This window comes from Sus scrofa, chromosome 10, assembly GCF_054392235.1.
Source record: "Sus scrofa isolate SSC_HxYL_T2T_F1_AM1 chromosome 10, Sscrofa_HxYL_maternal_Yorkshire_Landrace_v2.0, whole genome shotgun sequence".
Classification (NCBI taxonomy): domain Eukaryota; kingdom Metazoa; phylum Chordata; class Mammalia; order Artiodactyla; family Suidae; genus Sus; species Sus scrofa.
In genome coordinates, this window is record NC_139392.1 from 29,748,580 (window position 1) to 29,773,032 (window position 24,453).

At 51.2% G+C, this 24,453-nt stretch overlaps 1 protein-coding gene across 17 annotated transcripts in view; it reads right to left on the bottom strand.

Moving 5' to 3' along the window:
- Positions 1 to 240: 240 nt before the first annotated feature.
- LOC146398907 (uncharacterized) overlaps positions 241 to 24,453 on the bottom strand; it is a 109,300-nt gene continuing 85,087 nt past the window's right edge. For 12 of the 17 annotated variants that reach the window (XM_084980797.1, XM_084980791.1, XM_084980796.1 and 9 more), the window contains 14 exons: positions 24,175 to 24,222; positions 22,391 to 22,611; positions 21,642 to 21,666; positions 18,544 to 18,594; positions 18,137 to 18,184; positions 16,353 to 16,573; positions 15,604 to 15,628; positions 12,506 to 12,556; positions 12,099 to 12,146; positions 10,316 to 10,536; positions 9,567 to 9,591; positions 6,469 to 6,519; positions 6,062 to 6,109; positions 241 to 948 (listed from right to left, as the gene is read on the bottom strand). In XM_084980797.1, the coding sequence (XP_084836923.1) occupies positions 929 to 948; positions 6,062 to 6,109; positions 6,469 to 6,519; positions 9,567 to 9,591; positions 10,316 to 10,536; positions 12,099 to 12,146; positions 12,506 to 12,556; positions 15,604 to 15,628; positions 16,353 to 16,573; positions 18,137 to 18,184; positions 18,544 to 18,594; positions 21,642 to 21,666; positions 22,391 to 22,611; positions 24,175 to 24,222 (1,103 nt within the window). In that variant the 3' untranslated portion in view covers positions 241 to 928. The remainder of the gene's footprint in view (positions 949 to 6,061; positions 6,110 to 6,468; positions 6,520 to 9,566; positions 9,592 to 10,315; positions 10,537 to 12,098; positions 12,147 to 12,505; positions 12,557 to 15,603; positions 15,629 to 16,352; positions 16,574 to 18,136; positions 18,185 to 18,543; positions 18,595 to 21,641; positions 21,667 to 22,390; positions 22,612 to 24,174; positions 24,223 to 24,453) is intronic. The other 5 variants (XM_084980801.1, XM_084980802.1, XM_084980800.1 and 2 more) reach the window with 2 other exon arrangements.

Sequence of the window (24,453 nt, forward strand, 5' to 3'; positions counted from 1 at the left end):
GGAGGGGAAAAGTGTTAACCTTGGGATTCACTCTCAGATTTTGGAATAGAGAAAATACTCTTGCCACCCAATTCTGCAGCACCACATCTTCCTTCTGTGGACAAAGAAATGTTTCTCTTGGCCTTTGCCGAAAAATCTGCACGTTCATGCCTTCTCTCATGTTTCCTATCTCTGCCTTCCATACTTGGGTATGCCATTCTTTATCCTCCCAAGGGATCCATTAACACAAAACACACTTGCTTTGCAATCAAAGTGTACTTTATTAAAATTACTTTTACAGTTTTTATCTGTGTCTCATTCGGTGTCACTCTACATGTTTTAAAAATACCAACTCCAGGCATGGGATATAAAGAAACATGTCAGAGACATGAGGAGGGAAAAGGTGAGATATGGATGTTCCAGCAGCCAGGATCTGGGCATGCAAGGCTCGGCCAACCATGTCATCCTGAAAGAGGGAGCGTGACAGAGTTCCCATGGTCAAAGGTACAAACCGACATGAGGCCACAGAATCCTTGGAAAGAAACTGGCTTGAGGGCAGTTGGTCAGGACTAAATCCACAGTCCCCTTCTTCAGTCAGGACTGATGCGGGTGACAGGACAGGGGGTGGACACTAGGGTGACTGCCTGACTCCAGTGCATTAAGTTCTACCTCTGCTTAAGGGGGCTTTCCTATACCTGTGTTTATTTTATCGAAAACTAGTTTTAAAAAAAGCAAATGGATAGGTAACAATTATTTAATACACAATCTTACATTCTACCAAAATCTTATATACCAAGTAGTAAACATGTATCAGAACTTAATACTAAATCTAGACAATAAAGAACTAAGCTTATACTAAAGTTGGCTCGTAATAGATGAAGAGTGAGGTCAATCTTGTATCCTGGTCAAGATGGAAACTTTTGGACTCTTCCAGTCCCAGGCTGAGGCTTCAAGGTGTCCCAGAGGAGTCTGCAACACAAACACAGGGATGCCATCACCGAGGAGGTGCAGAGTCAGATGGAAGGAGGGCTCCCCTGGGTGGATGTGTGGGTCCGTCAGGCTCCTCAGGGCCTGGAACTCCCCAGGGCTCAGATCCCCGTGGCACTGCCGTCTATGCTGTGCTTAGCTGAGGAGGTTTTCTGTTAGCAAAGAGGGAATACAATTGTCCTCCAGGAGCGAGTTCCCTGTGCATTGGGCTGGGCAGCCTTCAAGGGACTGATCCCTGCACAGTGAAACAGATGCAGCGGAAAGGGGAGGCTCCAGGAGACAAGGATGTAGTCCCTCCCAGTGGGGCCCTGGGAGGAGCAGGACATCTGATAACCCAAGGGAAGGGGTAACCAGCCCCTGCAGCCCATGCTTTATACCACTAACCATGAGACCTGCGTGGCAGAAATGGACAGAGGCCTGAAGACCTCCTTTTACCCTGAGAATGCTTTCTACCTCCTGGCCATTCTCGCTTGTGCTTTTCAAGGGGGGGGGGGAAGAAGTGGAGAAATCAGTCTTCCTGTATTCAGACTATACTACAAAGCTACAGTCATTCAACTCTATGATCCTGGCGAAAAAGCAGCAACACTGATCAGTCAGAAAGCCCAGAAATAAACCCAAGCACCAAGGGTCAACTGCTCTATGGCAAAGGAGGCAAGAACATACACTGGAGGAAAGACATTGTCTTCCATCAGTAGTGCTGGGAAAACCGGACAGGTACCTGTCAAAAGTGCAGTGAGAACATTCACTAACACCATACACAGAAATAAACTCCAAATGGCTGGGCGACCTCCATGTAAGGCCAGATACTAGAAAACCCCTAGAGAACAACAGGCAGAATGCTCTTGGACATAAATCGCATCAAGATCTTGTTTGATATGCCTCCTAGAATAATGACAATAAAAACACAACTAAATCAGTAGGAACTAATTAAGCTCAAAAGCGTTTGCACAGCAAAGGAGACCTTTTTTTAAAAAAGAAAAACTCCACAGAATGGGAGAGAATATTTGTTTTTTTTTTTTATTTTCCCACTGTACAGCAAGGGGGTCAGGTTATCCTTACATATATACATTGCAATTACAGTTTTTCCCCCACCCTTTCTTCTGTTGCAACATGAGTATCTAGACATAGTTCTCAATGCTATTCAGCAGGATCTCCTTGTAAATCTATTCTAGGAGAGAATATTTGTACATGATTCACCCACCAATGGCTTTACCTTCAAAATAGAGAAACAACACATACAACTCATCCACCACCACAAAAACCAAACAACTCAATGCAAAAAGAGCCGGAAGACCTAAAGAGACATTTCTCCAGATGAGGCTTAGGGATGGCCAATAGGCACATGAAGAGATGCTCAACCTTGCTTGGTACGAGGGGACTACACATCAAAACTGCAGCGAGGGACCACCCCACACCTGTTAGAATGGCCGTCATTAAGTTGATAGATAACAAATGCTGGAGGGGGTGTGGAGAAAGGGGAACCCTCCTACACTGTTGGTGGCAGTGGAAATCAGTGTGACCACTCTGGAAAAGAGTATGGGGGTTCCTCAGAAAACTCACTACAGTACTACCCTATATGATCCAGCGATCCCACACCTGGGCATCTACCCAGACAAAACTTTCACTCAAAAAGACACATGCTCCTGTGGAGTTCCCATCGTGGCTCAGTGGTTAACGAATCCAACTAGGAAACATGAGGTTGCGGGTTCAATCCCTGGCCTTGCTCAGTGGGTTAAGGATCCGGCGTTGCCATGAGCTGTGGTGTAGTTTGCAGACACAGCTCGGATCCTGCATTGCTGTGGCTGTGGTGTAGGCCAGCAGCTCCAGCTCCGATTTGACCCCTAGCCTGGGAACCTCCATATTCCACGGGAGCGGCCCAAGAAATGGTAAAAACACAAAAAAATGAAAAACAAAAAAAAACCCAAACCCCCCTCAAAAAACACATGCCCCTGTATGTTCATGGCACAATTCACAAGAGCCAAGGCATGGAAGCAATCTAAATGTCCACCAACAGATGGATGGATGAAGACGATGGGGTACACATATACAATGTCGTACCACTCAGCTGTGTACAAGAAAGAAACAATGCCACTGGCAGCAACAGCGATGCCACTAAAGTTATCATGGTATGTGGCACAAGTCAGAAAGACAATGACAAATACCACATGACATCACTTCCATGCAGAAGCCAAGATAGGGCACAAAGGAACATATCTCCAGAACAGAAACAGACTCACAGATCTAGAGGACAGACGTGTGGGGAGCCAAGGGGGAGGGGAGAGGAAGTGGGATGGACTGGGAATTTGGGGTTGGTCGATGCAAACGCTTACATTTAGGATGGATAAGCAATGAGGCCCTACGCTGTAGCACAGGGAACTGTATTCAGTCTCTTTGGAGAGAACACAATGGAACATAAGAAGAGAAAAATAATGTATAAATAGGTGTGACTGGGTCCCTTCGCTGTACAGCAGAAATAGGTACAAAAATACCTCACTTCTTCAAAAAATACTTCATGTATATATAGGAGTCACACTCAGCCATAAGAAAGAATGAAGCCATGCAATTTGCAGCAACATGGACAGACCTAGAGATTATCATACTACGTGAAGTAAGTTAGACAAAGATGAAAGTTCTAACACTTCTATGCTGAATCTGAAACATGACTACAATCCAGCTTTTTTACAAAACTGAAACAACGCACAGACATGGGAAGCAAACTTCCATTAGCAAAGGGGAAAGGGAAAGGAAGGGAAGGGATCAATTGGGAGTGTGAGATTAATAGAGAAGCAACAAGGATTCACTGTGTAGCACATGGAACTCTATGCAATATCTTCTCATAACCTGTAAAGAAAAAGAATTTGAAGCTGTACACCTGAAACTAACACAATACAGTAAATAATCTATAGCAAAAGAAATTCAATAAATATTTTTCAGTATTAAGAGTTTCAAAAAATCATGAAGATGTGGTAGTAGAAATATAAATTTATCTTTTTATTCTATTGCTGCATGAAAAGTATATAGAAGAAAGGTATTCTCTTTTTCTTTTTTCAGCCACACCTGCAGCATATGGACGTTCATGGGCTAGGGGTCAGGGACAAGCTGCCTCTGCAGGCCTAAAACAGATGCCACAAGGTGGGATTTGAATCGCCTTTGCAATGTATGCCACAGCTTGCAGCAATGCCAGATTCTTCAACTGACTGAGCGAGGCCAGGGATTGAACCTGCATCTTCATGGACACCATGTCGTGTTTTTAACCCACTGAGCCACAGCAGGAACTCTGAGAAGACAATGCTTTTGAAAGTGTACTAAAACAAGTTACATTCATGTTATTAGATGACACAGTGAAAAGTCACTGAAAGGAATACAACAAATTTGAATCCTAGCCTTTCACTTTTCCCAAGAGAAGACAGAACTGAATTGCCTCAGGGGTTGCTGCATTTGAACTTGTCATCTATGTCAAAGAATTTACAGAAGTTCCAACCTCAGTTTGAGAATGGGTGGCATGGGATGGCCCAGGCCATCCCTGGGCCTTACAGAGACTGAGGGAAGACCCAGACCCTGGAAATTCCCACTCAGGTTGGGATCCTGCCATGTCTTCTGTGTGATGCCAGGAGCACTAAGCATCCACAAGGATGCAGGGCTGTGCCAGGTGAGCCACTCTTCGTACATGAGCACTGAGGGATAGATGCCTTCATCTTGATTGTTTTCTGGAGCCCCGACATGAGGGAGGCCTTAGAGAGGCTGACACAAACTCAGAGGGAAAGGACCCTGTGTCACTTCTCTCAGGCTGAGATTGGTTCAGTACAGACCCGATGTGAATGCTCACCACCTGCCTCCATTTGGCCTGAGCCTCGGGGACCTGGGAGGGAGGAGACCAGGGCCAGGCTAGGAAGGGACACAGGGTCAACATGACTGGGATTTGGGGATCAGGGGATAGCAGTCTGATGGGAAGAGGGGGATCCAACAGGAGCTGTGACCACCTGGTCCTGCTGCCAGAGGCTCTGTCTGGGACATGGTCAATCCCAGGAGATGAGGTCACAGGGCCAGGAGAGAAAGGGTCTGAAGCAAGGCCAGCAGCTCCTTCACACAGTCCCCCAAATTCCTGCTGGCCAGGGGTGGTCTCTTTGGGCAGCTGGACATGGACCTCTCCCAGAGGGGAGGAGAGTCATGACAGCAGCCTGGGGTCAGCTGTGCAGGTGGACAGGACTCAAGGGTACTGGATCCTATGCAGCAACCCCAGATGACTTCTCCTTTATTTTATTTTATACTATTTTTGTCTTTTTCTTTATTCTAGGGCAACTCTGACAGGATATGGAGGTTCCCAGGCTAGGGACAAAATGGGAGCTGCAGCTGCCAGTCGAAACCACAGCCACGAAATACAGGATGCAAGCTGTATCTGCGACAAACACCATAGCTCACAAAAATGCTGGATATTTAAGACACCGAGTGAGGCAAGGGATCGAACCCGCAATCTCATGGTTCCTAGTTGGATTCCTTAACCACTGGAACTCCAAGTATGCCTCCTTTAACTCATCCAACTCTGCGAACATCCCTTCCCTCAGGACACACCGTGAGGACACAATAGGACAGGGAGGCCAGAAATCCCAAACATGCAGAGCCAGAGAGCTGCCTTCTCACCCACCACCTGACACTCACTCGACCAACTTGGTCTCCAGGGTCAAGGTGCCACCACTTCAGGTGCCACCACTTCAGGTCCCTCAAGGCCAATAAAGGAAACCAAGTCAACAGCTCTTGTGCACTGGGCCCTCACGGTGCCAATCACAAAGCAAACTTGCACAACGGGCAGAGACCAAAGCAGGAAGGAGCAGCTTTGGGAGGGAAAATCGATTCTCCCTCTCAAAGAAAAGGAGAGAGGAATACAAACACAGCACAACAAAGACCAGGGACCCAAGTCTTCTTCGTGGTATCCATTTCACAGGGGAAAACACCACAGCAGAGTGCCACTCATTAGGCCACCCACCCACCCACCCGCCAAGTCCTATCCCCCACTTCCTCCCTCTCCCGGCAGCAGGCGGAACCCAGGTGCTCCCAGGAACCCTCTCCCACTGGATCCCAGCTGCGTGCTCTTCCCTACCTGCAGCCTCCTCATCCTGGCGGCTGCTCAGGCTCTCCACCACTGAGTCTGTAGAAACACACCATCAGGGGAATCAAGGAGTTAGAAAGAGTGGCCCTCCCGTTTCTCCGGCTTCCCTGAGGTGACTACGGGTACAGAGCATCACCCTGGTTTTTCCTCCAGGTGCCCAGACCTTCCCTCTGCTCCATGGACTGAGACCCTTCCACACAAGGTGAGCACAGATGCCAACATTCAGGCATCTCATATCTGCTCCCTCTCCTTATTAAAGTAGGCGGTGAACATCTTTACATCAATTTCTTTCTGTTTTTAAGTTTCAGACTCACCTGCCCCACACTCCAAGCAGCAGGCGTCACCCAAGTGTCCCGGGATCCCTCTCCCATTGGCTCCTACCTGAGAGCTGTTCTTACCTGTATCACTTTCATCATGGTTGCTGTCACTCAGACTCTCCATGAAACATACTGCAGAGACACAGACATAAGGAATCAAGGTGTTAGAGCCTGTCCCCCACACGTATCCCCTACTTAGGGTTGTTTGCGGCCACACAGCACCACCCTGGCTTGTCCTCCGTGTGCTCAGAACTTCCCTCTGCTCTACGGCCTCAGAAGCTTCCATAAAACATTGGCCACAGTGGCAAACCTTCAGAGATCGTGGGCTGCTGAGGGATGGAGCCTTACACATCTCCCTTCTACGAGTCCATCTGGAGGCCTCAGCTCCAGGGTGACACACCTGAAATTCCAGCTGCATGGACACACTTGTGTGGTGGCCCCTGGGAGTGAACCATAGGCTGCTTTATTCTGTTCACTGCAAGAGGCAGACCTAACTACTGACTGAACTCAATTAAGCAGAAATGGCTCCTTCTGGCCAGTGGCTGGCACACTGTGGACAGCAGCTCTACAGAAGCACTGAGGAGAAAGGGACCACTGCCCGTGAGGTTCACCTCCAAAACATATATAAAGAAAACTCATACACCTCCACAACAACAACAGCAAAGAAACCACCCAGGAGTTCCCGTCAGGGCACAGCGGAAACGAATCCGACTAGGAACCACGAGCTTGCGGGGTTGATCCCTGGCCTCGCTGAGGGGGTTAAGGATCCAGCGTTGCCGAGAGCTCTGGTGTCGGTCGCAGATACGGGTGGAGAAAAGGCTCCCCCGCCCCAGCATTGCCGATGCGAACGTACACTGGTACAACCACTATGGAAGACACCATGGAGGGTCCTGCGAAAACTGAACACAGCAGGGCATGCGACCTAGCAAGCCGAGCACCCTGGGAAATATCAGGACAAATGTATCCAGGAAAAAGACATATGCCCCTCTATGTTTATGGCAGCACTGTTCACAACAGCCAAGACAGGGAAGCCACCTCATGTCCACAGACAGATGAATGGCTCATGACGATGTGGTCCACATAGATGATGGAATTCACGACTCGGCCAGAAAATCGAAGAAGAAACCAATGCCACTCAAAACAATAGGGATGGATCGGGAGATTCTCGTGCAAAGTGAAGTACGTGACAAAGAGAAAGACGGATACCACCTGATCTCACTTAGAGGTGGAATCTAAAGCACGGCACAAAGGAACCTGTCCACAGAACCCACGGATGCAGAGAACAGACTTGTGGTTGTGAAGGGCACGGACTGGGAGTTTGGGGGCAGTTGATGCCAACTACGGCATTGAGAATGGAGAGACAACAAGGTCCTCCTGTTGCAGCACACGGAGAACGAGATCCAATCTCCTGTAATCGACCTGATCTCAGACGGCAATAATATCAAAAAAGGAACATACGTTAATGGACACACACGACTGGGGAACGTTGCTCCACAGCAGAGAGTGAAACAACACTGTACCTCCATTAAAATAGAAACAAACAGAAAGGACAGTGTCTAACAATCCACTGAATGGAAAGACAACCTACAGAAGAGGATATTTGTAAATCTTGTATTTGAAACAGGGGCTCATATTTGGAATATATGGGAAACAACTACAAATCAATTGAATCAAAAGGCAAATACCTCAGTTGTAGATGAGTGGAAGCCTGGGAGAGACCCACCGTCCAAGAAGACCACAGAGAGCAGCACACAGAGGGCATGTTTCCCAAAGTCGCCTATCACAATGGAAAGGCAAAGCAAAGGCACCTCGAGGTATCACCTCCCACCTGGTAGGACACGGAGTGTTTTCAAACCTGAACAGATGTTTGGGAAGATGTGACTGCCTGGGACTTCTGGACACTGTAGCAGGGAATGTCAACGGGGCCAGCCAGGACGGGAAACACCACGGCAGGACCCTGCAATCCCACTGCTGCATGGACATGTAAAGGAAGATCCATCAGTGTCGGGTAAAGAGACCTGCCATCCCAGGATCACGGCAGCGCCATACACAAGAGCCCAACAGAAACAGAGCCCCAGTGTCCACGGGCACACAGACTGAGAAAGACAACGGGGTGGATACAGACCATAGCAAGGTATTCCGTTGTCACAGAAGAAGGAAACCCTACCCATTGCAGCAATGCACAGAGAACTCCAGGACATTATTGACTGATTCACTTTTGGGCTTGAGGGCTGCCCCCGCAGCAGATGGAAATTCCCAGGCGAGGCGGCAAATCAGAGCTGTGGCCACCGGCCGACACCACAGCCACAGCCAAGCTGGATACCAGCCGCGTCTGGGACCTCTGCCGCAGCTCACCGCAATGCGGGATTCTTCACCCACTGGGCAAGGCCAAGGGTCGAACCCGTGTCCTCATAGGTACTGGTCAGGTTCATGAGCTCTGAGCCTCAACAGGAACTCGCTGGAGGACATCACTTCAAGTGAAGCCAGTCAGACACAGAAGGACAAAGACTCTCTGATGTCATGCACATGAGGTGTCTGAAAGACCACTCCTGAGCAGAGGCTGGAAGGGTGGCTGCCCCGAGTGGGCAGGAGGTGCGGGGGGAGCACAGCGTTCACAACACTCCTCGGGACACTTACAACCTCAAGAGGCTCGAGTTCATGGCACATGTTTGAAACAACAGCATGAAAGTCTGCACCAAGCAGAGGGGGAAGAAAAGAGGAAACGAAAGACCAACAGAGGAAGGAAAGCCTTTTCCCCAAACCTTGCTCCCAGCGGGTGCAGGGAGAATGAGGGAATGGACAGTTAGCCTGCGGTCATCATGAGACTGTTCAACGAGAAACTGGACAGCTATGTGGTGCTAAGGCACAAGTGACTCCCCACAAAACACACCCACTCACACTGGTTCACAATCACACCAACAGGCCCTCACACGCACACCCCCCAATGTTCCCGGACACCTACCCCCACCATACAAAGAGCCTCCTTTCCTCCAGGGACCCGAGGACTTGGGATGGCCCTTTTGTGGGAAGTCAGTCTCTTTCACCCCATCCTTCACCCCCTTTCCCAGGAGGAACCCAGAATCAGGGTGTCTCTGCAACCAAAGGGGCAGGAAAGCACCCCCCGCCCTTCCTCAACACCTGGACTTCTCCTCAGCAGAGCCGGGTTCCAGAATACTTACGGCTTTCATCGTCCATCCCGTCCACCTGTGATGAGAGAAAAGAAAACACTGTGAGTGTCACAGCATCCTCTGCACTGTGGCCACAGGTCTTCCTGTGGTTGCGGACCGCAGGCACACAGACAGAAGGCAGAGTTGAGTCTGTTTCCCCAAAAGAAGACAGCAAAGACACCTGTGGAAAAGGCACCAGCTTTTCATGGAAGACCTCCCAAGTCCACGTTCATTTAAAAAACATTCAGGCTTCTTTGGAGTTCCCGTCGTGGCGCAGTGGTTAACGAATCCGACCAGGAACCATGAGGTTGCGGGTTCGATCCCTGGCCTTGCTCAGTGGGTTAAGGATCCGGCATTGCCGTGAGCTGAGGTGTAGGTTGCAGACGTTGCTCGGATCCCGCGTTGCTGTGGCTCTGGCGCAGGCCGGTGGCTACAGCTCTGGTTTGACCCTGAGCCTGGGAACCTCCATATGCCACAGGAGTGGCCCTAGAAAAGGCAAAAAGACAACAAAACAAAACATTCAGGCTTCTTCAAAGACAAATGCTCCCTATGTACACTTGGGAACTGATGTGGTCCCTTTTGCCAATGCCCCTTGGAAGGAGTTATTGGTTGGTACCAAACTTTGACTCAACATTCCTCCACAGAGGAATGTGCATATATCCTCTATAATGGACTTGCTCAGATTTCCTTTTCTGAAGTAGGCACATCCAAGAAGAAAGGAGGCACCTTTTTAAATCTCCGATCAAGAAAGGTGAGCTTACCTTGGGGGCAAGCTGGTCTTCCTGCTCAACCAGGTCGCTGGCTGGGGACTCCTCGTCATTTTCAAGGGATGGGCCTGCCTCCTCCTCTGCCTCGTCAATGCAGGCAGCCTCCTCCTGCACCTTCTCAGTTCCCGGCCCCACCTCCTCCTCATTTGCCCCAGCCAGGGCCTCTTCCTCCGTCTTCTCACTCCCGCCGGCCTCCACAACATCATCGAGGGTTGCTAGGGGGACACACAGTCACTGTCAGCAAGGCGGTGGTGCTGCTCGGGAGGTACTCTGGGCACCTCACCTGACTGGACATGGGCTGAGAGTCAAGGGGTGGGGGTGGGATGAAGCACGGATGGAGCTTCTCTTGGCCCATCCTCCCGGGTAAACGTTTTGAAGGACGGCAGAGAGCACCTTGAAAGACCTGAGAAAGGGAGCCTCTGCCTCTCTTGCTAAAGGGAACCTCTCCGTGGCATATTCTCCATCTGAGAAATGGCCAACACGAGCATGCAGGCTCTGCTGCCATGACAGAGTCTCGTGAATCCTCCTGCCCATTTTCCTCTCCAGCCACATTCCTCCATCTTCTGAAATGGCAGGAGATCATTTCAGCTTCCCTACTCTTCCCACAGGGTGCTCCTGTGTTCACACGCCATCCTCTGGGATGTTTCGCCTCTTTTCTTTTCTTAGATACATAATGCTTCTCTTTGGAATACTTTGGCAATAGGAAACTCACGGGGAGAGCAGGCCTTCCCAATGCTATGTACTTTGCACCACTGTCCATAACAACTTTTCTCATCATAACTCATAGGACCTCTGCACCCATTCAGGAATGACTCCCCCTTCAGCCCTGCTGCCAGGTCTTGGCCATTTCTACTTTCCATCTCTGACACTCTGCCGAGTCTGGTTACCGCCTATATGTTGAGTTGCACGATATTTCCTTCTCTGTGCTGCCTGATTTCTCTATTTTTTTTTCTATTGATACTTGTTGCTTTTTAGGGCCACACACATGCCATATGGAGGTTCCCAGGCTAGGGGTCTAATAGGAGCCGTAGCTGCCATTTTATGTCAGAGCCACAGCAAGGCAGGATCCCAGCTGCATCTGCCACCTACACCACAGCTCACGGCATTACTGGATCCTTAACTCACTGAGTGAGGCCAGCGATCGAACCCGCAATCTCATGGTTCCTAGTTGGATTCCTTAACCACTGGAACTCCAAGTATGCCTCCTTTAACTCATCCAACTCTGCGAACATCCCTTCCCTCAGGACACACCGTGAGGACACAATAGGACAGGGAGGCCAGAAATCCCAAACATGCAGAGCCAGAGAGCTGCCTTCTCACCCACCACCTGACACTCACTCGACCAACTTGGTCTCCAGGGTCAAGGTGCCACCACTTCAGGTGCCACCACTTCAGGTCCCTCAAGGCCAATAAAGGAAACCAAGTCAACAGCTCTTGTGCACTGGGCCCTCACGGTGCCAATCACAAAGCAAACTTGCACAACGGGCAGAGACCAAAGCAGGAAGGAGCAGCTTTGGGAGGGAAAATCGATTCTCCCTCTCAAAGAAAAGGAGAGAGGAATACAAACACAGCACAACAAAGACCAGGGACCCAAGTCTTCTTCGTGGTATCCATTTCACAGGGGAAAACACCACAGCAGAGTGCCACTCATTAGGCCACCCACCCACCCACCCGCCAAGTCCTATCCCCCACTTCCTCCCTCTCCCGGCAGCAGGCGGAACCCAGGTGCTCCCAGGAACCCTCTCCCACTGGATCCCAGCTGCGTGCTCTTCCCTACCTGCAGCCTCCTCATCCTGGCGGCTGCTCAGGCTCTCCACCACTGAGTCTGTAGAAACACACCATCAGGGGAATCAAGGAGTTAGAAAGAGTGGCCCTCCCGTTTCTCCGGCTTCCCTGAGGTGACTACGGGTACAGAGCATCACCCTGGTTTTTCCTCCAGGTGCCCAGACCCTCCCTCTGCTCCATGGACTGAGACCCTTCCACACAAGGTGAGCACAGATGCCAACATTCAGGCATCTCATATCTGCTCCCTCTCCTTATTAAAGTAGGCGGTGAACATCTTTACATCAATTTCTTTCTGTTTTTAAGTTTCAGACTCACCTGCCCCACACTCCAAGCAGCAGGCGTCACCCAAGTGTCCCGGGATCCCTCTCCCATTGGCTCCTACCTGAGAGCTGTTCTTACCTGTATCACTTTCATCATGGTTGCTGTCACTCAGACTCTCCATGAAACATACTGCAGAGACACAGACATAAGGAATCAAGGTGTTAGAGCCTGTCCCCCACACGTATCCCCTACTTAGGGTTGTTTGCGGCCACACAGCACCACCCTGGCTTGTCCTCCGTGTGCTCAGAACTTCCCTCTGCTCTACGGCCTCAGAAGCTTCCATAAAACATTGGCCACAGTGGCAAACCTTCAGAGATCGTGGGCTGCTGAGGGATGGAGCCTTACACATCTCCCTTCTACGAGTCCATCTGGAGGCCTCAGCTCCAGGGTGACACACCTGAAATTCCAGCTGCATGGACACACTTGTGTGGTGGCCCCTGGGAGTGAACCATAGGCTGCTTTATTCTGTTCACTGCAAGAGGCAGACCTAACTACTGACTGAACTCAATTAAGCAGAAATGGCTCCTTCTGGCCAGTGGCTGGCACACTGTGGACAGCAGCTCTACAGAAGCACTGAGGAGAAAGGGACCACTGCCCGTGAGGTTCACCTCCAAAACATATATAAAGAAAACTCATACACCTCCACAACAACAACAGCAAAGAAACCACTCAGGAGTTCCCGTCAGGGCACAGCGGAAACGAATCCGACTAGGAACCACGAGCTTGCGGGGTTGATCCCTGGCCTCGCTGAGGGGGTTAAGGATCCAGCGTTGCCGAGAGCTCTGGTGTCGGTCGCAGATACGGGTGGAGAAAAGGCTCCCCTGCCCCAGCATTGCCGATGCGAACGTACACTGGTACAACCACTATGGAAGACACCATGGAGGGTCCTGCGAAAACTGAACACAGCAGGGCATGCGACCTAGCAAGCCGAGCACCCTGGGAAATATCAGGACAAATGTATCCAGGAAAAAGACATATGCCCCTCTATGTTTATGGCAGCACTGTTCACAACAGCCAAGACAGGGAAGCCACCTCATGTCCACAGACAGATGAATGGCTCATGACGATGTGGTCCACATAGATGATGGAATTCACGACTCGGCCAGAAAATCGAAGAAGAAACCAATGCCACTCAAAACAATAGGGATGGATCGGGAGATTCTCGTGCAAAGTGAAGTACGTGACAAAGAGAAAGACGGATACCACCTGATCTCACTTAGAGGTGGAATCTAAAGCACGGCACAAAGGAACCTGTCCACAGAACCCACGGATGCAGAGAACAGACTTGTGGTTGTGAAGGGCACGGACTGGGAGTTTGGGGGCAGTTGATGCCAACTACGGCATTGAGAATGGAGAGACAACAAGGTCCTCCTGTTGCAGCACACGGAGAACGAGATCCAATCTCCTGTAATCGACCTGATCTCAGACGGCAATAATATCAAAAAAGGAACATACGTTAATGGACACACACGACTGGGGAACGTTGCTCCACAGCAGAGAGTGAAACAACACTGTACCTCCATTAAAATAGAAACAAACAGAAAGGACAGTGTCTAACAATCCACTGAATGGAAAGACAACCTACAGAAGAGGATATTTGTAAATCTTGTATTTGAAACAGGGGCTCATATTTGGAATATATGGGAAACAACTACAAATCAATTGAATCAAAAGGCAAATACCTCAGTTGTAGATGAGTGGAAGCCTGGGAGAGACCCACCGTCCAAGAAGACCACAGAGAGCAGCACACAGAGGGCAAGTTTCCCAAAGTCGCCTATCACAATGGAAAGGCAAAGCAAAGGCACCACGAGGTATCACCTCCCACCTGGTAGGACACGGAGTGTTTTCAAACCTGAACAGATGTTTGGGAAGATGTGACTGCCTGGGACTTCTGGACACTGTAGCAGGGAATGTCAACGGGGCCAGCCAGGACGGGAAACACCACGGCAGGACCCTGCAATCCCACTGCTGCATGGACATGTAAAGGAAGATCCATCAGTGTCGGGTAAAGAGACCTGCCATCCCAGGATCACGGCAGCGCCATACACAAGAGCCCAACAGAAACAGAGCCCCAGTGTCCACGGGCACACAGACTGAGAAAGACAACGGGGTGGATACAGACCATAGCAAGGTATTCCGTTGTCACAGAAGAAGGAAACCCTACCCATTGCAGCAATGCACAGAGAACTCCAGGACATTATTGACTGATTCACTTTTGGGCTTGAGGGCTGCCCCCGCAGCAGATGGAAATTCCCAGGCGAGGCGGCAAATCAGAGCTGTGGCCACCGGCCGACACCACAGCCACAGCCAAGCTGGATACCAGCCGCGTCTGGGACCTCTGCCGCAGCTCACCGCAATGCGGGATTCTTCACCCACTGGGCAAGGCCAAGGGTCGAACCCGTGTCCTCATAGGTACTGGTCAGGTTCATGAGCTCTGAGCCTCAACAGGAACTCGCTGGAGGACATCACTTCAAGTGAAGCCAGTCAGACACAGAAGGACAAAGACTCTCTGATGTCATGCACATGAGGTGTCTGAAAGACCACTCCTGAGCAGAGGCTGGAAGGGTGGCTGCCCCGAGTGGGCAGGAGGTGCGGGGGGAGCACAGCGTTCACAACACTCCTCGGGACACTTACAACCTCAAGAGGCTCGAGTTCATGGCACATGTTTGAAACAACAGCATGAAAGTCTGCACCAAGCAGAGGGGGAAGAAAAGAGGAAACGAAAGACCAACAGAGGAAGGAAAGCCTTTTCCCCAAACCTTGCTCCCAGCGGGTGCAGGGAGAATGAGGGAATGGACAGTTAGCCTGCGGTCATCATGAGACTGTTCAACGAGAAACTGGACAGCTATGTGGTGCTAAGGCACAAGTGACTCCCCACAAAACACACCCACTCACACTGGTTCACAATCACACCAACAGGCCCTCACACGCACACCCCCCAATGTTCCCGGACACCTACCCCCACCATACAAAGAGCCTCCTTTCCTCCAGGGACCCGAGGACTTGGGATGGCCCTTTTGTGGGAAGTCAGTCTCTTTCACCCCATCCTTCACCCCCTTTCCCAGGAGGAACCCAGAATCAGGGTGTCTCTGCAACCAAAGGGGCAGGAAAGCACCCCCCGCCCTTCCTCAACACCTGGACTTCTCCTCAGCAGAGCCGGGTTCCAGAATACTTACGGCTTTCATCGTCCATCCCGTCCACCTGTGATGAGAGAAAAGAAAACACTGTGAGTGTCACAGCATCCTCTGCACTGTGGCCACAGGTCTTCCTGTGGTTGCGGACCGCAGGCACACAGACAGAAGGCAGAGTTGAGTCCGTTTCCCCAAAAGAAGACAGCAAAGACACCTGTGGAAAAGGCACCAGCTTTTCATGGAAGACCTCCCAAGTCCACGTTCATTTAAAAAACATTCAGGCTTCTTTGGAGTTCCCGTCGTGGCACAGTGGTTAACGAATCCGACCAGGAACCATGAGGTTGCGGGTTCGATCCCTGGCCTTGCTCAGTGGGTTAAGGATCCGGCATTGCCGTGAGCTGAGGTGTAGGTTGCAGACGTTGCTCGGATCCCGCGTTGCTGTGGCTCTGGCGCAGGCCGGTGGCTACAGCTCTGGTTTGACCCTGAGCCTGGGAACCTCCATATGCCACAGGAATGGCCCTAGAAAAGGCAAAAAGACAACAAAACAAAACATTCAGGCTTCTTCAAAGACAAATGCTCCCTATGTACACTTGGGAACTGATGTGGTCCCTTTTGCCAATGCCCCTTGGAAGGAGTTATTGGTTGGTACCAAACTTTGACTCAACATTCCTCCACAGAGGAATGTGCATATATCCTCTATAATGGACTTGCTCAGATTTCCTTTTCTGAAGTAGGCACATCCAAGAAGAAAGGAGGCACCTTTTTAAATCTCCGATCAAGAAAGGTGAGCTTACCTTGGGGGCAAGCTGGTCTTCCTGCTCAACCAGGTCGCTGGCTGGGGACTCCTCGTCATTTTCAAGGGATGGGCCTGCCTCCTCCTCTGCCTCGTCAATGCAGGCAGCCTCCTCCTGCACCTTCTCAGTTCCCGGCCCCACCTCCTCCTCATTTGCCCCAGCCAGGGCCTCTTCCTCTATCTTCTCACTCCCGCCGGCCTCCACAACATCATCGAGGGTTGCTAGGGGGACACACAGTCACTGTCAGCAAGGCGGTGGTGCTGCTCGGGAGGTACTCTGGGCACCTCACCTGACTGGACATGGGCTGGGAGTCAAGGGGTGGGGGTGGGATGAAGCACGGATGGAGCTTCTCTTGGCCCATCCTCCCGGGTAAACGTTTTGAAGGACGGCAGAGAGCACCTTGAAAGACCTGAGAAAGGGAGCCTCTGCCTCTCTTGCTAAAGGGAACCTCTCCGTGGCATATTCTCCATCTGAGAAATGGCCAACACGAGCATGCAGGCTCTGCTGCCATGACAGAGTCTCGTGAATCCTCCTGCCCATTTTCCTCTCCAGCCACATTCCTCCATCTTCTGAAATGGCAGGAGATCATTTCAGCTTCCCTACTCTTCCCACAGGGTACTCCTGTGTTCACACGCCATCCTCTGGGATGTTTCGCCTCTTTTCTTTTCTTAGATACATAATGCTTCTCTTTGGAATACTTTGGCAATAGGAAACTCACGGGGAGAGCAGGCCTTCCCAATGCTATGTACTTTGCACCACTGTCCATAACAACTTTTCTCATCATAACTCATAGGACCTCTGCACCCATTCAGGAATGACTCCCCCTTCAGCCCTGCTGCCAGGTCTTGGCCATTTCTACTTTCCATCTCTGACACTCTGCCGAGTCTGGTTACCACCTATATGTTGAGTTGCACGATATTTCCTTCTCTGTGCTGCCTGATTTCTCTATTTTTTTTTTCTATTGATACTTGTTGCTTTTTAGGGCCACACACATGCCATATGGAGGTTCCCAGGCTAGGGGTCTAATAGGAGCCGTAGCTGCCATTTTATGTCAGAGCCACAGCAAGGCAGGATCCCAGCTGCATCTGCCACCTACACCACAGCTCACGGCATTACTGGATCCTTAACTCACTGAGTGAGGCCAGCGATCGAACCCGCAATCTCATGGTTCCTAGTTGGATTCCTTAACCACTGGAACTCCAAGTATGCCTCCTTTAACTCATCCAACTCTGCGAACATCCCTTCCCTCAGGACACACCGTGAGGACACAATAGGACAGGGAGGCCAGAAATCCCAAACATGCAGAGCCAGAGAGCTGCCTTCTCACCCACCACCTGACACTCACTCGACCAACTTGGTCTCCAGGGTCAAGGTGCCACCACTTCAGGTGCCACCACTTCAGGTCCCTCAAGGCCAATAAAGGAAACCAAGTCAACAGCTCTTGTGCACTGGGCCCTCACGGTGCCAATCACAAAGCAAACTTGCACAACGGGCAGAGACCAAAGCAGGAAGGAGCAGCTTTGGGAGGGAAAATCGATTCTCCCTCTCAAAGAAAAGGAGAGAGGAATACAAACACAGCACAACAAAGACCAGGGACCCAAGTCTTCTTCGTGGTATCCATTTCACAGGGGAAAACACCACAGCAGAGTGCCACTCATTAGGCCACCCACCCACCCACCCGCCAAGTCCTATCCCCCACTTCCTCCCTCTCCCGGCAGCAGGCGGAACCCAGGTGCTCCCAGGAACCCTCTCCCACTGGATCCCAGCTGCGTGCTCTTCCCTACCTGCAGCCTCCTCATCCTGGCGGCTGCTCAGGCTCTCCACCACTGAGTCTGTAGAAACACACCATCAGGGGAATCAAGGAGTTAGAAAGAGTGGCCCTCCCGTTTCTCTGGCTTCCCTGAGGTGACTACGGGTACAGAGCATCACCCTGGTTTTTCCTCCAGGTGCCCAGACCCTCCCTCTGCTCCATGGACTGAGACCCTTCCACACAAGGTGAGCACAGATGCCAACATTCAGGCATCTCATATCTGCTCCCTCTCCTTATTAAAGTAGGCGGTGAACATCTTTACATCAATTTCTTTCTGTTTTTAAGTTTCAGACTCACCTGCCCCACACTCCAAGCAGCAGGCGTCACCCAAGTGTCCCGGGATCCCTCTCCCATTGGCTCCTACCTGAGAGCTGTTCTTACCTGTATCACTTTCATCATGGTTGCTGTCACTCAGACTCTCCATGAAACATACTGCAGAGACACAGACATAAGGAATCAAGGTGTTAGAGCCTGTCCCCCACACGTATCCCCTACTTAGGGTTGTTTGCGGCCACACAGCACCACCCTGGCTTGTCCTCCGTGTGCTCAGAACTTCCCTCTGCTCTACGGCCTCAGAAGCTTCCATAAAACATTGGCCACAGTGGCAAACCTTCAGAGATCGTGGGCTGCTGAGGGATGGAGCCTTACACATCTCCCTTCTACGAGTCCATCTGGAGGCCTCAGCTCCAGGGTGACACACCTGAAATTCCAGCTGCATGGACACACTTGTGTGGTGGCCCCTGGGAGTGAACCATAGGCTGCTTTATTCTGTTCACTGCAAGAGGCAGACCTAACTACTGACTGAACTCAATTAAGCAGAAATGGCTCCTTCTGGCCAGTGGCTGGCACACTGTGGACAGCAGCTCTACAGAAGCACTGAGGAGAAAGGGACCACTGCCCGTGAGGTTCACCTCCAAAACATAAATAAAGAAAACTCATACACCTCCACAACAACAACAGCAAAGAAACCACCCAGGAGTTCCCGTCAGGGCACAGCGGAAACGAATCCGACTAGGAACCACGAGCTTGCGGGGTTGATCCCTGGCCTCGCTGAGGGGGTTAAGGATCCAGCGTTGCCGAGAGCTCTGGTGTCGGTCGCAGATACGGGTGGAGAAAAGGCTCCCCCGCCCCAGCATTGCCGATGCGAACGTACACTGGTACAACCACTATGGAAGACACCATGGAGGGTCCTGCAAAAACTGAACACAGCAGGGCATGCGACCTAGCAAGCCGAGCACCCTGGGAAATATCAGGACAAATGTATCCAGGAAAAAGACATATGCCCCTCTATGTTTATGGCAGCACTGTTCACAACAGCCAAGACAGGGAAGCCACCTCATGTCCACAGACAGATGAATGGCTCATGACGATGTGGTCCACATAGATGATGGAATTCACGACTCGGCCAGAAAATCGAAGAAGAAACCAATGCCACTCAAAACAATAGGGATGGATCGGGAGATTCTCGTGCAAAGTGAAGTACGTGACAAAGAGAAAGACGGATACCACCTGATCTCACTTAGAGGTGGAATCTAAAGCACGGCACAAAGGAACCTGTCCACAGAACCCACGGATGCAGAGAACAGACTTGTGGTTGTGAAGGGCACGGACTGGGAGTTTGGGGGCAGTTGACGCCAACTACGGCATTGAGAATGGAGAGACAACAAGGTCCTCCTGTTGCAGCACACGGAGAACGAGATCCAATCTCCTGTAATCGACCTGATCTCAGACGGCAATAATATCAAAAAAGGAACATACGTTAATGGACACACACGACTGGGGAACGTTGCTCCACAGCAGAGAGTGAAACAACACTGTACCTCCATTAAAATAGAAACAAACAGAAAGGACAGTGTCTAACAATCCACTGAATGGAAAGACAACCTACAGAAGAGGATATTTGTAAATCTTGTATTTGAAACAGGGGCTCATATTTGGAATATATGGGAAACAACTACAAATCAATTGAATCAAAAGGCAAATACCTCAGTTGTAGATGAGTGGAAGCCTGGGAGAGACCCACCGTCCAAGAAGACCACAGAGAGCAGCACACAGAGGGCAAGTTTCCCAAAGTCGCCTATCACAATGGAAAGGCAAAGCAAAGGCACCACGAGGTATCACCTCCCACCTGGTAGGACACGGAGTGTTTTCAAACCTGAACAGATGTTTGGGAAGATGTGACTGCCTGGGACTTCTGGACACTGTAGCAGGGAATGTCAACGGGGCCAGCCAGGACGGGAAACACCACGGCAGGACCCTGCAATCCCACTGCTGCATGGACATGTAAAGGAAGATCCATCAGTGTCGGGTAAAGAGACCTGCCATCCCAGGATCACGGCAGCGCCATACACAAGAGCCCAACAGAAACAGAGCCCCAGTGTCCACGGGCACACAGACTGAGAAAGACAACGGGGTGGATACAGACCATAGCAAGGTATTCCGTTGTCACAGAAGAAGGAAACCCTACCCATTGCAGCAATGCACAGAGAACTCCAGGACATTATTGACTGATTCACTTTTGGGCTTGAGGGCTGCCCCCGCAGCAGATGGAAATTCCCAGGCGAGGCGGCAAATCAGAGCTGTGGCCACCGGCCGACACCACAGCCACAGCCAAGCTGGATACCAGCCGCGTCTGGGACCTCTGCCGCAGCTCACCGCAATGCGGGATTCTTCACCCACTGGGCAAGGCCAAGGGTCGAACCCGTGTCCTCATAGGTACTGGTCAGGTTCATGAGCTCTGAGCCTCAACAGGAACTCGCTGGAGGACATCACTTCAAGTGAAGCCAGTCAGACACAGAAGGACAAAGACTCTCTGATGTCATGCACATGAGGTGTCTGAAAGACCACTCCTGAGCAGAGGCTGGAAGGGTGGCTGCCCCGAGTGGGCAGGAGGTGCGGGGGGAGCACAGCGTTCACAACACTCCTCGGGACACTTACAACCTCAAGAGGCTCGAGTTCATGGCACATGTTTGAAACAACAGCATGAAAGTCTGCACCAAGCAGAGGGGGAAGAAAAGAGGAAACGAAAGACCAACAGAGGAAGGAAAGCCTTTTCCCCAAACCTTGCTCCCAGCGGGTGCAGGGAGAATGAGGGAATGGACAGTTAGCCTGCGGTCATCATGAGACTGTTCAACGAGAAACTGGACAGCTATGTGGTGCTAAGGCACAAGTGACTCCCCACAAAACACACCCACTCACACTGGTTCACAATCACACCAACAGGCCCTCACACGCACACCCCCCAATGTTCCCGGACACCTACCCCCACCATACAAAGAGCCTCCTTTCCTCCAGGGACCCGAGGACTTGGGATGGCCCTTTTGTGGGAAGTCAGTCTCTTTCACCCCATCCTTCACCCCCTTTCCCAGGAGGAACCCAGAATCAGGGTGTCTCTGCAACCAAAGGGGCAGGAAAGCACCCCCCGCCCTTCCTCAACACCTGGACTTCTCCTCAGCAGAGCCGGGTTCCAGAATACTTACGGCTTTCATCGTCCATCCCGTCCACCTGTGATGAGAGAAAAGAAAACACTGTGAGTGTCACAGCATCCTCTGCACTGTGGCCACAGGTCTTCCTGTGGTTGCGGACCGCAGGCACACAGACAGAAGGCAGAGTTGAGTCCGTTTCCCCAAAAGAAGACAGCAAAGACACCTGTGGAAAAGGCACCAGCTTTTCATGGAAGACCTCCCAAGTCCACGTTCATTTAAAAAACATTCAGGCTTCTTTGGAGTTCCCGTCGTGGCACAGTGGTTAACGAATCCGACCAGGAACCATGAGGTTGCGGGTTCGATCCCTGGCCTTGCTCAGTGGGTTAAGGATCCGGCATTGCCGTGAGCTGAGGTGTAGGTTGCAGACGTTGCTCGGATCCCGCGTTGCTGTGGCTCTGGCGCAGGCCGGTGGCTACAGCTCTGGTTTGACCCTGAGCCTGGGAACCTCCATATGCCACAGGAATGGCCCTAGAAAAGGCAAAAAGACAACAAAACAAAACATTCAGGCTTCTTCAAAGACAAATGCTCCCTATGTACACTTGGGAACTGATGTGGTCCCTTTTGCCAATGCCCCTTGGAAGGAGTTATTGGTTGGTACCAAACTTTGACTCAACATTCCTCCACAGAGGAATGTGCATATATCCTCTATAATGGACTTGCTCAGATTTCCTTTTCTGAAGTAGGCACATCCAAGAAGAAAGGAGGCACCTTTTTAAATCTCCGATCAAGAAAGGTGAGCTTACCTTGGGGGCAAGCTGGTCTTCCTGCTCAACCAGGTCGCTGGCTGGGGACTCCTCGTCATTTTCAAGGGATGGGCCTGCCTCCTCCTCTGCCTCGTCAATGCAGGCAGCCTCCTCCTGCACCTTCTCAGTTCCCGGCCCCACCTCCTCCTCATTTGCCCCAGCCAGGGCCTCTTCCTCCGTCTTCTCACTCCCGCCGGCCTCCACAACATCATCGAGGGTTGCTAGGGGGACACACAGTCACTGTCAGCAAGGCGGTGGTGCTGCTCGGGAGGTACTCTGGGCACCTCACCTGACTGGACATGGGCTGGGAGTCAAGGGGTGGGGGTGGGATGAAGCACGGATGGAGCTTCTCTTGGCCCATCCTCCCGGGTAAACGTTTTGAAGGACGGCAGAGAGCACCTTGAAAGACCTGAGAAAGGGAGCCTCTGCCTCTCTTGCTAAAGGGAACCTCTCCGTGGCATATTCTCCATCTGAGAAATGGCCAACACGAGCATGCAGGCTCTGCTGCCATGACAGAGTCTCGTGAATCCTCCTGCCCATTTTCCTCTCCAGCCACATTCCTCCATCTTCTGAAATGGCAGGAGATCATTTCAGCTTCCCTACTCTTCCCACAGGGTACTCCTGTGTTCACACGCCATCCTCTGGGATGTTTCGCCTCTTTTCTTTTCTTAGATACATAATGCTTCTCTTTGGAATACTTTGGCAATAGGAAACTCACGGGGAGAGCAGGCCTTCCCAATGCTATGTACTTTGCACCACTGTCCATAACAACTTTTCTCATCATAACTCATAGGACCTCTGCACCCATTCAGGAATGACTCCCCCTTCAGCCCTGCTGCCAGGTCTTGGCCATTTCTACTTTCCATCTCTGACACTCTGCCGAGTCTGGTTACCACCTATATGTTGAGTTGCACGATATTTCCTTCTCTGTGCTGCCTGATTTCTCTATTTTTTTTTTCTATTGATACTTGTTGCTTTTTAGGGCCACACACATGCCATATGGAGGTTCCCAGGCTAGGGGTCTAATAGGAGCCGTAGCTGCCATTTTATGTCAGAGCCACAGCAAGGCAGGATCCCAGCTGCATCTGCCACCTACACCACAGCTCACGGCATTACTGGATCCTTAACTCACTGAGTGAGGCCAGCGATCGAACCCGCAATCTCATGGTTCCTAGTTGGATTCCTTAACCACTGGAACTCCAAGTATGCCTCCTTTAACTCATCCAACTCTGCGAACATCCCTTCCCTCAGGACACACCGTGAGGACACAATAGGACAGGGAGGCCAGAAATCCCAAACATGCAGAGCCAGAGAGCTGCCTTCTCACCCACCACCTGACACTCACTCGACCAACTTGGTCTCCAGGGTCAAGGTGCCACCACTTCAGGTGCCACCACTTCAGGTCCCTCAAGGCCAATAAAGGAAACCAAGTCAACAGCTCTTGTGCACTGGGCCCTCACGGTGCCAATCACAAAGCAAACTTGCACAACGGGCAGAGACCAAAGCAGGAAGGAGCAGCTTTGGGAGGGAAAATCGATTCTCCCTCTCAAAGAAAAGGAGAGAGGAATACAAACACAGCACAACAAAGACCAGGGACCCAAGTCTTCTTCGTGGTATCCATTTCACAGGGGAAAACACCACAGCAGAGTGCCACTCATTAGGCCACCCACCCACCCACCCGCCAAGTCCTATCCCCCACTTCCTCCCTCTCCCGGCAGCAGGCGGAACCCAGGTGCTCCCAGGAACCCTCTCCCACTGGATCCCAGCTGCGTGCTCTTCCCTACCTGCAGCCTCCTCATCCTGGCGGCTGCTCAGGCTCTCCACCACTGAGTCTGTAGAAACACACCATCAGGGGAATCAAGGAGTTAGAAAGAGTGGCCCTCCCGTTTCTCTGGCTTCCCTGAGGTGACTACGGGTACAGAGCATCACCCTGGTTTTTCCTCCAGGTGCCCAGACCCTCCCTCTGCTCCATGGACTGAGACCCTTCCACACAAGGTGAGCACAGATGCCAACATTCAGGCATCTCATATCTGCTCCCTCTCCTTATTAAAGTAGGCGGTGAA